We start from the raw sequence: 17348 nt of genomic DNA, 5'->3' as shown, positions 1-17348 counted from the left end.
ATTTTGTTTACACCACAGAGCCAGTGTGGGGTTGGAGAGGTTGTAACCGTATACTTCTACTAAGACCAAGGGGTCCTTTTATTAAGGTGCGCTAACCGATTTAGCGCATGCTAAATGCTAAGATGCCCATAGGAATATAATGGATGCCTTAGCATTTAGCATGCACTAATCTTTAGCGCGTGCTAAATCGATTTGTGCACCTTAATAAAAGGACCCTTAAGTATCTTAATAAAAAATTTGGCCTGCAACTTTGCCTGCGTTTTAGTTTGACACCCCTGTTCTAAAGAATTCATACTTTTTTTGTATACCTTCAAATTTTAAATAAGTACTAGGAGCTACACTTGGTTCCGCTGTCTCAGGGATAAATAACCAGAATCCAAGTGTTTTTTTAAAGATTTCTACAATTAATATGCTTGTGATTGATTTATATGTATAGTTTCCATTGTGTGCAAATAGATCTCATATATATATTGTGGCAGTGACCCCTGCGCTGCGCTTCCCTGATCCTGAGATAATGGACTTTGATCCAGTACCAGCCTATGTTAGGCCTACCCCTGTGCCCAGAATTTGGGCAAGGAATCAGCCAGTTTATCAAAACTGCACCTGAGTTAATCGAGGGGGAGGGGTGTAGATTGAGAGAGCCCTTTTCCAGCAGCAGAGCTCAGGCAGTGGGGGAGGAGCTGGGTGAGAACAGGAGAGCTGAGAGCAGCTGGGAATCCACAGATGGGTTAGGAGTTGTTTGCATGGAGAAACTGAATCCAGCTGAGATTGGAGAGTGCATTTCAAACGCAGAGCAGTACCCTGAATCTATGGAGTTTTAGGCCCTCTTTTACTAAGGTGCGCTAACCGATTAATACACACTAATCAATTTAGCACGCGCTAAACGCTGACACCTGCATGTTAGTCTATGGATGCGTTAGCGTTAGCACACCTTAGTAAAAGAGGGGGTTAGTGGAGCAGCCTGGAACAGGTCAGAGTAATTTTTCCTCTGTGAAAGCTTGTAAAGCCTGTTGCCTTGTTTAGTTGGTTTTTTTTTTCCACTAGAGCAGTATGAGCCTAGGGCTGAATGTTTTACCCTGCTGGGAGGGGCTCCTTAATAGAGAGAGAGTACCATAAGCAGAAGCTTATGTTTGGCTTTTTGTCCTGTGACAATTATTTTGGAGGTTTTTCTCTCTCTGAAAATCCTGTAAGGGTTTTTTTTTCCATTTAAGAAAGTATAAGGCAGAGTTGCCTGACCTTGTTGCCCTGAACCCTAGCTTGGGGAGAAGACTGGGAAACGGCGGGGCTGTACTACATGAAATCCCAGCTTTGCAGTTTTGGCAAGTGGGCTAGACGAAGTGAATTGAGACCGCCAACCCAGCCATAGCAGTGCAAGGACCAAGTGTATGGCAAAAGTATGTGTAAAATTTTTTTGGGGGAATATGCTTAAAAGTAAAGAAACCTATTTAAAACCCAAGATAAGTTTTTTGCCACCAGTGTGGTAGGGGGAAGGGATAAGAAGCTTTCCAAATCCTGATCCTTCAGTGGAGGGATACTATTGGGGTCAGTCCAGTCCATGAGGATTACAAAAGGTTGTTTTTTTTCCTTTGCTGTGTTTGGACATTATCCTGAGAACTGTAATCCTGACAAGCCTGCCTATTTTGAGGGTGAATGAAACCCAGAAAAAATAAAGCAGGAGTTTTCATTGAAATACTGAGACTGCTTGAAGTTTTCTTTTGTTTTGAAAGTTTGCTGTTGAAAACATAGTCCAGCAGTGTGCATGGGAGGCACTTGAAAGACAGATACCATAGTCACACGTTGAACTGCTCTGTCGGGCTGGGACACAGTGGGCCCATAAGGAGTCAGTTAGGTGTCCCTGCCACAATATTATTTGTAAACATCTTGAAATCCTTACTGAATTGTGGCCCTCAAGGACCATGCTTGCTTACCCCTGCTCTGTCAAGTAATGGATGCTGGAGATGGGAAAGCAGGTATAGGAAACAAATATTGTTTTGGAAACAGCTGATAAAAGACTTTGAGAGCGACTGTGGAATCATCCAAGCTTTTGATTAGCCCTGAATCCTTACATTACTAACATGTCATTCTTCATGTAGCGGGAATAGTATAAAAGAATAAAAACATACTTTAAGGGCTGAATGCTTTTATGTAGACACTCTGCTACTTCTTCTTTTATTTTATGAAATATCAAAATAGAAAAGGAAAAGATAAGGATACCTTTTGTTTGCACTAGCCATGTGACACGAAGAGATAACAGCTAGGATTTTCAATGCACTGTGGCGATATCATGGAAAGTCAAATAATTTATCAGTGTTTTACAAAAGTACATTATCAAGTGTTAAGCATTTATCAGAATCTAATCAGTTGTCCTTACCCACCTTGCTTTACAGATTTGAGAAGTGGAGGGTTATTCCCACAGTAGTTTGTACCAGTGCTGGCCACTGAAGCAATAACAGCAGTATATCCTAAAGCAGGATTGCCCAAATGATCGATCGCGATCGACCAGTAGATCAGAAAGGCAACGCGAATTGATCGCGTTGCCTTTGCGATCTTTACTTCCTTCATCCCTGAGCCAGGCCAGGCGTGTACAAGCGCCGGACCCACAAGACTTCACCTCTGACGTCATTTCTGACGTAGAGGAAGTTCTGGGCCAGCCAATTGCTGCCTGGCTGGCCTGGAGCTTCCTCTCCGATGTCTGAATTGACGTCGGAGGTGAAGGCGTGTGGGCCTGGCACTTGTACGCGCCAGGCCTGGCTCAGGGGAGCAAGGAGAAATAGGCGTGGTAGATTTGGGGGAGGGGGGCAGCAGGGAGAAATAAAAAGAATCGGGGAAGTGGAGAAATGGCGCGATGGCTTGCGGGGGGCAGGGGGAGAGAGAAAGAAAGGCAGGCAGGGGGAGAGAGAAAGACAGAAATAAAGGGGGGGCAAGGGGATAGAGAAAGAAAGAGAGACAGAAAGAAAAGGGGGAGGGGGAAGAAAGAAAGAAATATTGGATTTACAGAAGAAGGAAGTGCAACTAGAGACTCATGAAATCACCAGACAAAAAGGTAGGAAAAATGATTTTATTTTCAATTTAGTGATCAAAATGTGTCCATTTTGAGAATTTATATCTGCTGTCTATATTTTGCACAATGGCCCCCTTTTACTAAACCGCAATAGTGGTTTTTAGCGTCGGGAGCTGTGAGGGGCATTCAGCGCAGCTCCCTGCATTAAAAACCCCTATCACGGTTTAGTAAAAGGGGAGGGGGTATATTTGTCTATTTTTGTATAGCTGTTACTGAGGTGACATTGCATATTTTAAGGTCATTTGCCTTGACCCCTGCTTCTGTGGCTTTCCTCCGTTCCACGCCCATCGAGGAAATCTGCAAGGCTGCCACTTGGTCCTCAGTTCACACGTTCACTACTCACTACTGTCTGGATGCCTTCTCCAGACGGGATGGTCACTTCGGCCAATCTGTGTTACAAAATTTATTCTCCTAATGGCCAACCATCCCTCCTCCCTCTCTGTTAGCTTGGAGGTCACCCATGCGTAAAGAATATGCTGCCTGCTTGTCCTGGGATAAAGCACAGTTACTTACCGTAACAGGTGTTATCCAGGGACAGCAGGCAGATATTCTTACGTCCCACCCTCCTCCCCGGGTTGGCTTCTTAGCTGGCTTATCTTAACTGGGGACCACGCACTCCTCCGTCGGGCGGGAAGGCACTCGCGCATGCGCGGTGCGGCTAACTAGAACTTTCTAGTTAAAAAGGTCCGTACCGGGGCTCCTTCGGTGACGTCACCCATGCGTAAAGAATATCTGCCTGCTGTCCCTGGATAACACCTGTTGGTAAGTAACTGTGCTTTATCTGTGTTCTGGTAGGAATGAATGTTGAGAAGCATACAGTGTGCTTTGTGTAGTTTAATTTTGTGGTTAACCATTATGTGTTGTTAATAAGATTGTATTGTGTGTATATATGAAAAATGAATTGAAAACATAGTGTTACAATTAGTACTATTATGGGAGCGGGGTCTGGGATGGAAATGGGCAGGGTATAGGCCACGACTTAGTGTTCTTCAACTGCCAGTCCGCAGACTGGTGTCAGTCCACAAAAAAATTATTTTATTTCCATTGGTCCGTAGATGTGAAAAGGTTGAAGAACTCTGTTCTAGAACACACATGTCAAACACAAGGCTGCAGGGCAAATCCGGCCCGCCTGGCCATTTTATGTGGCCCGCAACAGTGGTGTACCAAGGGCGGGGCAGGAGGGGTGGTTCGGGAACTTCCCCTTTTTTCAGTCCCTAGCTCTCCCTTTCTGAAGGGAGAGAAAGGAGTGAGATGAGAAAAGGGAGAGCTAGGGACTGAAAAAAGATGGTGAATTGAGAGGTAACTGAAAATTTAAAAAGAAGGGTGATAAAGAGGACAGGATTTGAGTGGACAGCGGCAAAACAGAAAAGAAAAAGTTAAGAAAGCTGAATGGGAAAAATCAATATGTTGGAGACAGGCATAAAGAGGGAATGGAACAAGAGAGAAGAGGAAAAATGGACATCAGACACTGGAAAGAGAATTAGTAGAAGATAAACCTAAAGCAGAAAGAGAAACTGGGACCAAGATGATGGAAAAACCAAAATGATCAGATAACAAAAGGTAGAAAAATAATTTTATTTTCTATTTTGTGATTACAATATGCCATATTTGAAATGTGTATCCTGTCAGAGTTGTTGTTAGACAGCAAGCATGAACTAGGACCTAAAAGAGAGAGGAAAAGTCTTTTTTATTTATTTTGTTTACACCACAGAGCCGGCGTGGGGTTGGAGAGGTTGAAACCCTATGTAATGTTATATTGTAACACTGTGAATGTTAAACTGTAATCCGATGAAAGATCTATACTTCTACTAAGACTATCTTAATAAAAATTTGGCCTGTAACTTAGCCTGTGTTTTAGATTTCGGCCCCTTCTATGATTGGGTTTGACACCCCTGTTCTAGAAGATACATCGAATGTATTGAATATGTTTCTAGCTAAGAATTTACTTGTAGTAAACAAACTGTTAATTGTTAGAATTTTTTATGTTTTTCTTGAGGGAGGAATTCCTCAAACTCTGAAAGTTGTTTAGGTATAGATATTAAATACAGTAGAATCTCAATTATCCGGCACCCAAGGGGGTGTTTTCGGAGGGAGGGAGCAGGCATCCCTCCTGCCTTTTTCTTCGGGGGGAGGGAGGGTCTTTCTGAGCAAGAGGGATTGGGCATCCCTCCTGCCATCTTTTTGGGGTTTCAGGGGGGGGCGGTGGCTCGGGAGTGCTTGCGCGGGGGAGGGGGGGCTTTTTTAATGGGACAGATGGTGCGCAGAACATCTGTTCCATTTAAAAAAAAAAGCAGAAGCCGTGACAGGAGGCTGCTTCCCCTGTTACTACTGTCGGTGGGTTTGCATACAAACTTGATAGTGAATCAATCACTGTTGGAAAATCAGCCAGAGAATTGGCCAACAGCGATAGAGTCGCTATCTTTAGTGATTCTAGCCCAGGGGTGGGCAACTCCGGTCCTCAAGGGCCAGAATCCAGTCGGGTTTTCAAGATTTCCCCATTGAATATGCATGAGATCTATTTGCTTGCACTGCTTTCAATGCATATTTATTGGGGAAATCCTGAAAACTCAACTGGATTCTGGCCCTCGAGGACCGGGGATGCCCACCCCTGTTTTAGCCCAAGGTATCCAAATCCAGGGGTGGATATTATGGATTTCTAACAAACTTGTTCTGATGCATTAGGAAACCAGTAGTACCAATTTTAATGGGTACACTCACATTGCTTTGGGATGTACATTGTAAAGCAGAACTGGCTAAAAGTTTCCTTCCTTGAACTGGAAAACTTGGCTGCTCTGCTTTTATCCTTCAGCAGGTAGATAATTCTGAAAAGCATCAAAAAGATGAGGAGTGATTTAAGGAAGTTTGGAGGAATGGACCAGAATTTGCAATTAAAATCTAATGCTTAAAACTGCAGATCTCGATCTCACACATTTGGATAATCCAGTGATCATTTTAGAACCTGCCATCTGACTGACTTCATCCTGTCTATAGGCTAGATTCACGAACTTGCCCAATTGGGCCCAATCCATGTCCAATCCGAGCAGGTCCAATGAATTCCCTAAACTCTAATATGCAGATGGGGGCGATCAGAGGAACGCCCCCAATCTGCCGGCATGGATCGCAGATCTGCTATTCCAACGCATGCGCAGACCATCTGTAGATGGTATGCGCATGCGTCTAGACCCATCCAGCTGTGACTTTTTTTTTTAAACTTTACTTCACACGCCCTCCTGCTCTCCCCTTCCAAGCCCTGCTCTTGCCGCCCAGACTCTCCTGCTCTCTGTCGTCTTCCCTGCAGTGCGAGCCCGCGGGTTTAAAGCCTCAGCACCGTGAGGTTGTGGGTTCAAACACACGCTGCTCCTTGTGACCCTGGGCAAGTCACTTAATCCCCCCCATTGCCCCAGGTACATTAGACAGATTGTGAGCCCGCCAGGACAGACAGGGAAAAATGCTTAAGTACCTGAATAAATTCATGTAAGCCGCTCTGAGCTCCCCTGGGAGAAAGGTGTAGAAGACTGAATGAATAAATAAATAAAATGTTGAACATAAGGAGGCAGAGAGAGATGGTGCATGGTGAGAGAAAAAATATTGCACATGATAATGGAGGGGAGAAAGAGATGCTGCATGAGGGAGAATAGAGAGGTTTGACCCAGGGCACAAGACAGGGAGAGAGAGAGAGAGAGAGATGGTAGACAGTGCGAAAGAAACAGAAATATTGGATATGGCAGTGGAAGGGAAGGTACAGGTTTGGATGGTGAGCAAGAAGAAAGAAGAAAACATCAAATGGGCAGGTAACCCTGGCAAGTGAGTTAACAGAAGACAAAGCAGAAACCAGAGCCTGGGACCAACACGATTTGAATAATAAAATGACCAGACAACAAATGGTGGAAAAAAAATCATTGTATTTTCTATGTCATGTGTATTCTGCCAGAGCTGGTGTTAGACAGCGAGCGTGAGCTAGGATCTAACAGAGAGTGGAAAAGTCTTTTTTGTTTACACCACAGTGCCAATGTGGGGTTGGAGAAGGCAAAGGGTGGGTGACGAGGCTACAAAATAAACCTGCCAGGCCATTAAAAAAAAAAAAAAAAAAAAAGCCCGATTGGGCAGGAAAAGTGAATTGAATTGACAAATCAATTAATTCGGCCAAATCGAATTGAAAATTTTTCCACTGAATCGGGCAGCACTACTCTGGGAAGCTATGACATAGGTGAGGAATACAGTCTGATTCATCGAGCTCAGTATCTAATTTCCAGGAATGGGTAAAATTCCAGAAAGTAGATAGATTTCATATTGCTTTCACCCAGGATAATTGCTTTCACCCAAGATAAGCAGTGGATTTCTCCACATCTATGCTTTGGGACTTTTTAAAAATCCATTTATGCTATGAGGCTCATAATCGAAAGAGAAAAACTTCCAAAAACCGGCCTAAGTCAGCACTTGGACGAACATTTCCCAAATATGTCCAAGTGCCGATAATAAAATCGGGTTTTGGACGTATTTCTAGACCTAGGCCTACATAGTGCCACTGAACGACCAGGGCAGGATTAATTCATTGAGGGCCCCTAGGCACACAAGTCCACTGGGCCCCCTGCCCTGCCCCCATTTATTTACTTCTTTTTCTTTTGTTTTTTTTAAATTCAAAAACAAACAACAAAGATTACCATACCAGTGTCAGTGTACAGTTTTTCTTCTATGCAATCTCCAAACATCTCTGAACAAATCCCCCCTTTCTTCCTAGAGGAAGAGATCTTCAGCTGGGAAGCCCACCAATTTATATTTTGCATTTGGGTAGGAGGTATGGAGCATGGCGGAAAGAAAATTTAATGCCCATCATTTTATTGGACTAAAACATTTCTCACTTAGCTTTCAGAGATTAAAACCAAGCAAAAAGTAATAATTTAAAAAAAAAGTCTAAAACAGAAGGTGCCTAGTAAGCCCTTCCAGCATTGCATCTCAGGAGCATTCTTACCAGCAAATCTGTCCGTAAAATTGTGCCCTCCAAGCCAGCGGACTTCAATTAGCATGAGCAGAAGCCTGAAAGCTACCGTAGCGTTAGCGAATTGATTCCCTCTAGCAGTCTCGGGGCCTGCCTCCGAGGAAAAAGGAAGTTGCATCATTGGAGGTGGGCTGAGGCTGCTGGAAGGAATTGATTTCCTAATGTTACAGAAGCTGTCAGGCAAATTGCAATAAAGAGAGAGCCTGCTAGTCGGGGGGGGGGGGGGGGGGGGAGGGGGAGCAGGTGCCGCTGGTGATAGCGGCAGGAAAGTGGAAGGCATCCTGGTGCTGTAGATGATGTGACGTCATCGTAGTAGTGCATTGGGCCCCCCTGAACTCCTCGGGCCCAAGGCACGTGCCTACTAGGCCTACTCTTTAATCCGGCCCTTTGAATGACCAAAGCTAAACTGTGTGCTTTGGAAGGAGTGTCGAGGGCAGGAGTTGGGCAAGACGTGGGCCGGCTTAGACTTAGTCGTACAGCATGTATAACCGAAAGTTATACAGCCCATGATCGACAGAACTTGGATGTTGTGACTTAGACCATAGAGAGGAGGACCCATGCCCATAAGACCCTATAATCACTGCATTGATATTGAAACATGTGCACTGCTCTATACACCCCCAAACCCCTTTTTTACTGGCATATAAGTGGCTCCTGCAGTCATAAGGGCTATTATGGTGGTAGATAAGTGGGTCTAGGGGATTCTGGAGGTGGTTTGGGGGGCTTACCATGACCTATATGGGAGCTGTAGTGAGGAGAAGCCATGGCACCCTTTTTGTGAAGTTCACAGCAGTACCCTGTAAGGTACCCCACTATTTAGGTGCCATGTCTGGGTGTGCAGTCCATCACTTTGCAGACCCCTCCCATGTCCAAAAGGGCTTGTTCTAGGCGTTTTTGACTTGGACGAAAAGTTGGACAGAAATGTGGTATAAAGATGGACGATTTAGTGGCTTGGACAATCTGATCGACAGAACGTATAATTAGATGATTTTCGAAATAAAAAAAAATTCTGAACATATTTTTCAAAAATGTGTCTTAGGCTGTTTTTTTACTTTGGACGACTTTGCGAGTTGGACGCAAACGGACTTAGACGATCCCTTTCGATTATGCCCCTCTAATTGTTTTTACCACATCCTTTGGCAATAAATCCAAAGTCTCACCAATCCAATATTCCATTAAGCAAGTATAGGATTAGAGGGAAATTTACTGAGTTGAAACATTTGTTTTACATAAATTGTTAGATATCCTAGGCCAGGACTTTTGTAAAATACAACATTTTCTTCAAAAATATAGTAGTCTGTTTTACAAATTAGATAAATGGAAGGATAAACAGATTCATCTACACAGTGATCAAATTGTTAATCCAATTGCCATTTAATGTCCATCAGTAAGAGAGAATTATACCTGAATGGTCCCACCACATGTAGTTCCAAAACCTAAAAAAAAATGAATGTCATTTATCTTTGTGTTAACTTAATCACGTAATTTTAAGGGAACATCACAAATCACCTACAGCTGGTGCTATAATGTGCTGCTTACATAGAGCTGTTAATTTCAGTAAGATGGATTTGAGATTATCAATTAAAGATAGATGAGACTTCTCACTAAATTACCATGTGTTAGCCTTAGGCAATACAAATGTTCTTTTCTTTGGTATTTCAACTGCAGCTGAAATTTTCCAGGATACAATCCAACAGGTGCTTCAGAGCGTTCCTATTGCCATCGTAAATTACTGTATAATATTAATTCATGGCAGTGGAGTTAAAGCCATGATCTGAGAACCTGAGGAACTGGGTTTGATTCCTTCTGTCACTCCTTGTGACCTTGGGCAAATTATTTCACACTCCAGGTACAACCCTCCCCCCCTCCCCCCACCCCACACACAAACACACACATACCTAAGACTGTGAGCCCTCTAGGGAGAGAAAACACCTGCATATGATGTGTACAGCACTGTGTATGTCTATTAGCGCTATAGAAATGATTAATAGTAGTAATTCCTGTTTATGGGGCAACAAACTCTCTCTCAATAATGGCATGGATAGGCAGTCTAGATAGCTCATATGTTTTTTATCTGCCTTCATGTTTAACTTCATGTAATAAGAAGAAATGTGACTTACTTCACAAAATGCTTAAAGTTTTGGTCACATTTTACCAGATCCTGTGAAAAGCACAGCCATACAAGTACATAAGAACATGAGAATTGCATTACTGGGTCAGACCATTGGTCTACCTAGCCCAGTATCCCATCTTCAAGGTGGCCAAATCCAGGTCACAAGTACCTGGCAAAAAATAAATAAATAATAGCAACATTCATTGCTACTGGTCCAGGGTAAGCAGTGGCTTCACCCATGTCTGTGGACTTTTCCTCCAGGAACTTGTCCAAACCTTTTTTTTAAACCAGCATCTTCCTTCCCCCTCATGCACTAACCTTTTATGTTCTTCTTTCCTATTATATATTGTACTTCTTCCCTCTTCCCTGATTGTTTCTTTAAGTCTTGTTAGTAATCAGTCTTAATTATTGTTCCCCTTAAATTTTAAAATTTTGTAAATATGATTGATGTTAACCGCTTTGACAATTTTTTAGGCGGTATATCAATTTTTAATAAAACTTGGAAACCGTTCTTACCACATCCTCTGGCAATGCTGTTCCAGAGCTTAACTATTCTCTGAGTAAAAACCATATTTTCTACTAACGGTTTTAAAAGTGCATCAGTCACTAAACAGTGTATGCTAAATCTTTTCTTGGTTTCAAAAGTTACTATGCTTGTCTCATGCAATAATTTGCAACCAGCAGTGTACCCCCAACAATGTTCCATTTCAATGGATACTGGCTCGTGCCAAGTAATTTATTGCAAGTAAACCAGCTATTGTGCAAGCAAGCACATGTCATACTTTAATCCTAATTATACTTCAGTCTTGATTGTAGATGTAAGTTCAGTCACTTTTTCAGATGGACTATGCTAGTCAAGACCACTTTGTCTCCTTTGCTAATCTGATATGAAGCAACATTATATTCCCAATGTGAAAAAGAACTTCCTGTTGCATGGGGCTGTAAACATTTTCACACATATCTCTAGACAGGGGTTCTCAATTCAGTCCTTGGGACACAATGAACATGCATGAGATAAATTTGCATTCAGTGGAGGTAGTGCATGTAATTTTAACCCATTAATATTCAAACCTGATTGGCTAGTTGTGTCCTGAGGACTGGGTTAAGAATCCTTGCCCTAAGGGAATCCATTTATAGTAGTCACTGATGATCATCAAGTTCTTGTTTTGTTCAGAAATCCCTAAGCTTGACAACCTGTTCACATGGTAACATGGGGACTTTGGCCCAGATGCACTAAAAAGGATTGGTAAGACTGCGTTAGTCCGCTCCAATCCAATTTTTGACCGATTCTAAAAGAGCTATTGATGCACTAAAAATTTTGCATGCATATGACTTGCGCGGAGGTTTGTCGTAATCCCTGTCTCTCCCGTCTGATTGATTGCTTTGAGAATGACTCTCACACATGTGCAGAACTGGCAGGGGAAGACCAAATAGCTGAAAGGCAGGGAAATTCCTGAAGCAGCCTTCTGCCACTCAGCTGTTTGGGACAGGAAACCTTTTTTTTTTCTTTTTAAAGGGCACAGATGCTGTGTGTGTTACACATGCCTGCCCTCTCTGACAGCACTAGGACCAACTCCTACCCCCCATGGTAGCGAAAATGGCAGGAGGGATGTCCACTCCCTCCTGCCATGCCGACCCCCCCATGACAAAAAAGTGGCAAGAGGGATGCCCATTTCCTTTGGCTATTCCCCTCCCCCCCATCAGGGCCTTAGGCTCCACCCTCTGTATCCCTTGGGAGGGGCCTTAGACATCTGAACCAATCAGGGCCTTAGGCCGCTCCCAGTGCCACACGTAGTGCACTGAGGGGAATGCCCACCATTTTGGATTGGTGGTCCTCAGAGCTGGGATTGACCAAGCCTCTCTCCTGCTCTCTTCACAAAAAGGTACTGGGTGGGGGGATGTCAGGGGAGGTTCGGAGGAGCATCCAGTGGCAGGAGGAAGTGGGCATCCATCCTGCCTTTTTTTGGGTGGGAAGAATAGGATAGGCAATGGTTGGGGCCTCCATTGGCAGGAGGGGGTGGGCATCCTTGCTGCCAATTTTTTCTCACACGGGGCTGGGGGGGAGGTCAGCATGGTCAGAGGGAGTGAGCATCCCTCCAGTCATTTTTGTTGCTGGGGAGGAGGGGGTCGGTCCTGGTGCTGGTTTGTTGGGGGAACATTGGGGAGGGCCGTCATCAGCAGGGGGCTTTTTAATGAAGCAGATATTGTGCATGTTTAACACACACACCATCTGTGCCCATTATTTAAAAAAAAAAAAAAAGGTTTGGCATGTTACAAATATTTTTGTATCTGTGGGACAGGTCAATGACTGGTCTTGACCAGTCGCTTTTTTTGGATCGCTAAAAGCGATCACTTTTCTTGTGCATCAGGAAGTCATGTTAGAGCATCAGTCCCTCTGCTAGTTTACATGGCATTTCAATATTAATGAGCTTATTTGCATGGTCAGGTCGGAGAATGAGCGATCATGCAGAAAACCATGCAGTGAGCTGTTTTCTGCATCGGGTCAGTAAATGTGATCGTCGCTAACCCAGTCAAAACTGGTTTAGCGAAGATCATTGGTTGATCACTGACTTTAGTGCATCTGGCCCTCTGTTTACAAGCTTATCAGTTCATAAACCTGAGAGAGACTAATTTGGTAGATTATGGGGATTATTTCAGAAGCATCTGTATGTTAAATGGCTTTTATATGTGCAGGTCAGCTGCATCTGCAAATAGCAATTTTACAAAGCTATTATATACACTCGAAATCCACATCATGGATAGATTTCAAAGGGGTATGGACAGGGAATAGCTTGGATGGGACTGAAATATCAATGTGTATTACCCATTCTCCAAGGAATGGTGTGGCTCACTGATAGAGCTGCTGCCTCTACACCCAGCGCTTGTGAGATCAAAGCAAAGTGCTGCTCTTTGTGACTCTGGACAAGTCGCTTAATCCTCCAGTGCTCACAGCTTTGAATGTCAGCTTTAAAATGCTTAAGCCACAAAAAAAAAACCAAATACAGCATACAAATTCCCATTCCCAAGGAGAATACATGAGGACAGCAAAACTTTTTAAAGCTGGTTTTTACACCGGCCCTGAGGCACACAAACTAGAAGGGGCACTTGCAAATGTTAATGGAGCTCCCTGATCCCTTGACACCCCCCAACAGGAAACCAATCTACCCCTCACCCCTATCCCCCCAAACCAATTCAGTAGTTTCACCTGACCCCCTTGCACCAATTCAGCCCTCTCATCTTCAAACCAATTCATCAGTCTCCTCTACCCCCCACCCCCCCCCCCGAGCCAATTCAGTAATCCCCTGATCCAGTTCAACAGCCCTCCCAATTTACCCACTTCCACCCTCAATACCTATCAGTGATCTCCAAGATAGTCTAGTGTGGAGCGGGAGCAATCTTCAGTTGCTCCCGATCCACTGGGTCAGGTTCAAAATGGGATTAAGAAGTGCATCATCCAGTAAGAAGTTTGGTGTCCAGACATTCAAATGGCATCAATGACACAGGGGAGCTCAGATGGTCAACCTACCTTATGTAGGTGTGAAGGTAACAATTTGTGCAAGAATGCTCTTTTCTACTATCTCACCACCCCCTACTTCTCTGATGGCAATTACTTACCCCAACTCGTCCTATCGGTCGCAGACCTAACACGCTGCACTAGAAAGAATCAGAGCAAGAAAGTCTACATACTGCTCTTTAGACCTGTTCTCCTCATCCTGGTTAAAATTCCCTGAATTCAAGTTTCAAGTTTAATTAAAAATCATAATTCAAAGCGATGCATAATTTAAAAAATAGGGAAAACCAACTACATTCAGATTTCAATAAGACATGGACAAAAACAGACCAATACAGAAGGAAAGCATACGGAACTACAATTAATTAAGGAAAAGAAAGACAAAAAAGGTAAAAACATAAAGGGGAGGAGTAAAATATCTTTTCCATTACAAGTTGGGTAGCCTCATGAAAGTTTAATGTTTCAAATGCATCTTTGAACAGCCAACATTTTAGAGTTCCTCTGAATCTATTAAGTATCTTTTCTTTCCTAATATGGGCTAGCATCTAGTTTCATATTTGTGGAGCTGTAACTGAAAAAATTGTATCCCGTCGTGTGTTTATGATTTTTGTCCTTAGATCTTAACCTTTTCCTATCGTGTGTCCTGGATGACAGGACATTCCAAAAATGACATAGACAGTGGATAAACAGTCTGTATGGACTAATAAAGAGCCAGGAACAGAAAATATTTGAATTTACAGACTTATGACTTATTTACAATATGTTTACAATAGCTTTAAATGATAACGGTGAATAATACAAAACTTTGCTAAAATAATTACGATTGGAACCAGCGTAATGTAAAATTTATTACGATAGGAAAAGGTTAAGGTTCTTATGGGAGTGTATGGAATAAGATATCTTTCTAGAAATAGTGGTGCTTTAGTTGTTAATATTTTGAAGGTTAATAAGGCTATCTTGATGAGATTCTGTGTGTTATAGGTAACCAGTGTGCTTTCTGAAGGAGAGGTGTTACTTGATCAAATTTTTTCCTTTTAGTGATGAGTTTTATTGCGGAGTTTTGAATTATTTGTAATTGTCGTAATTCTTTTAGAATAATTCCCTTGTATAACAAATTGCAGTAATCCAACTTAGATATTACCAATGAATTAAGATATTCAAGGAAGCTATATCAAGAAACGAAGCTAATGATTTAATCATACACAGTCTATGAAAACAACTTCTAACTACTGCACTAATTTCTTCATGGTAGTTGAGTTTTTGTTCCTGGATAACTCCTAATATTTTGATCTTGGTGATCTCTTGAAGGAGAATGTTACTGATGGTGATCGGTGAGCTTAGCTTTCCAAGGGAAGAACATGGTTTTTGTTTTGGTGACGTTCAGAGCAGGTGCATTGTCTTACAAAAAGAGAACTCTTTTTTACAGCTTCCCTCTCATTTTTTCTTTCAATGCCTCCTTCATTCGGAACAGCAAGTTACAGCAGAATTCTGCATTAATTGTTTGGTCCCTTGGAAGATAGTCAGTCTTTATAACATCTTCTTGATGGGAGGCATGGCTTGCTGGCAGCCAAGAATCGGTTGATTCCACTTCTCCTCTTCCATCTGCACCTTTGAGCTGTATTATTAAAGCATAAGGAAAAAAATTTCCTCTGAAAAGGTAAATTTTTATTTGTGAATATTAGGGCTATAAGGATGGCCACAGGAAGGCAATCTTAAATTGAAGTAGCATTTACAGCAAGGGGAAATGCAAAATGCCTTAAACCAGATCCACCAACCCCCTCTAAGATACCAGTGCCCAAAGATCCATTTGAATTTGAACAGATGACGGCAGAATTCAAATCCCTTAGAGAGCTGCTTGTTGAAAACAATGCTGAACTTAAATTAGTGAAAGAGGAGGTCCATACTCTGTCAATTCAATTAAAAGTATGTAAGCAGAAGACTGATAAGGTAGAACAAAGGGTTACAGTATTGGAGGACCTTTTGAACAAGATTCAAATAGGTTATAAAGATCTGACCCGGATTTTTAATGAACTGGAAGATGCTAATAATAGGAATTAGAGATGTAATGTCAGGATTTGGGGATTACCAGATGGTTTGGAAGGAGCTAATCCTATCTCTTTTTTAGAGGATTTCCTGCCTAAGTTACTCTCTCTGCAGCTGCGTTTCTCATTAGAGGTAGAAAGAGCTCACAGAGTTCCACGCAAACTGCCTAACGGTCAGCAGGGTCCAAGACCTTTGCAATGTAAATTACTTCGATTTCAACAGGCTTTAGAAATTTTAAATACTGCCAGAAAGTCACAAATATTGAAATATAAGAACCATACAATTCATTTGATACCTGATTTTGCAAAATCTACTGCTCAAAGAAGAAAGCAGTTCCTGTTGTTGAGACCTCGTTTGCAGCATCTGGGAGCCTGATATGGGCTGCTTTATCCAGCAGTAATGAAAGTTACCTTCAGCGGAAATACTGTTCATTATAAAGAGCCTGCAAAGTTGGAAAAATTTCTCACAGATCACTTGGATTCAATGGATTAAATGAATAAAAGAGATTTACAAACTAATTTTCTGGTTTAATGATTTTATTTTATTTTTATTTTTATAAGTAAAGGAAGTGCTTCGACTGAGGTCCGTTTTTCAACCAATGGGAAGAGAGCTTGTCTCATTTGGGACGGAACATGAATAATATAACTACCACATGACAAGAAACAAGAGGATTTTTTTCTTTGTTTTGTTTTGCTGCTAAGCCTCGTCGGACTATATTGATTGCCGACAGAGTCTATGGAGTGGGAACACTATAAACGCTTTGAGGGAAGGGCCATTAGCGCTGTGCTCACGCCCCCTGTCACCAAGGAAGGTGTCTTTGCTCTTTTTCAGCAGTCCTTAGCCCTCAAGTTGCTGCTCCGCTATCGAGTATGCATACTGACCACACACCAATCATCTTCTCGGTCAAATTTCTGCCACATGCTGGTGAGAGAATCTGAATCACAGGAGCGGCCGACTGCTAAAGAATCAATCAACAGTACCGATATGGCTTAACACTTTCTGGAGTGCAGCAGATGACGGAATGATCAGGCAGTATAACCTCCGATAAAGCAGTAAGCAAGCGCTCTGAACTGCTAACTGATCAGAGTACAGCGGACAGCTGGTTAATCCCCAAGGTAATAACTACCTAGCAGTGGGAGTCAGTGGGCCCTTCGTTCGCATCTATGACACCCGCATGATTCATAACCACAGGAAAAACCAAATGCAGAGTCCTTTGCCTGCAGTCCACTTTTTGTGACAGACAGAAACCTATCCCAGATGGAGTGGCACAGTACTATGTAGTAGGACTCCTTCCTATATACGGTAACTACCTGACTATAACAATCGTCTGTGTGTCCTAGGAGTCTCATATGTGACTTTCAGACCACATGTGTCAGATTTGCTAGTTAAATGGGATACGAGCAGGTATATTGTGCGCTTGTCATTGGAGTTAAGTTTGTAGATCTCCTGGTCTTCTATGACTACCAAAAGACAGATAGAGGATCTCAAGCAAAACTAAAAGAAGTATGATGGTGCTAGAGCTATGACAGAGTGGAGAGCGATACCTGCGAACAAATGAAGGCTTCCAGTCCCAACACCCATACAGACCCTGGAGACAGGTCATGGGATGATTCCAAGTACTCAA

At 42.6% G+C, this 17348-nt stretch overlaps 1 protein-coding gene across 1 annotated transcript in view; it reads left to right on the top strand.

Annotated features, from left to right (window-relative positions):
* The first annotated feature begins 728 nt into the window (after nt 1-728).
* Nucleotides 729-17348, top strand: part of MICU3 (mitochondrial calcium uptake family member 3) — a 217103-nt gene continuing 200483 nt past the window's right edge. The window contains exon 1 of the mRNA XM_033944444.1: nt 729-1394. Coding sequence (XP_033800335.1) covers nt 1386-1394 — 9 coding nt within the window. The 5' untranslated portion in view covers nt 729-1385. The remainder of the gene's footprint in view (nt 1395-17348) is intronic.

Source organism: Geotrypetes seraphini, chromosome 1 (assembly GCF_902459505.1).
Source record: "Geotrypetes seraphini chromosome 1, aGeoSer1.1, whole genome shotgun sequence".
Taxonomy (NCBI): domain Eukaryota; kingdom Metazoa; phylum Chordata; class Amphibia; order Gymnophiona; family Dermophiidae; genus Geotrypetes; species Geotrypetes seraphini.
Note: the sequence above shows the minus strand (reverse complement) of the source record. Positions and strands in the feature narration are given on the sequence as shown.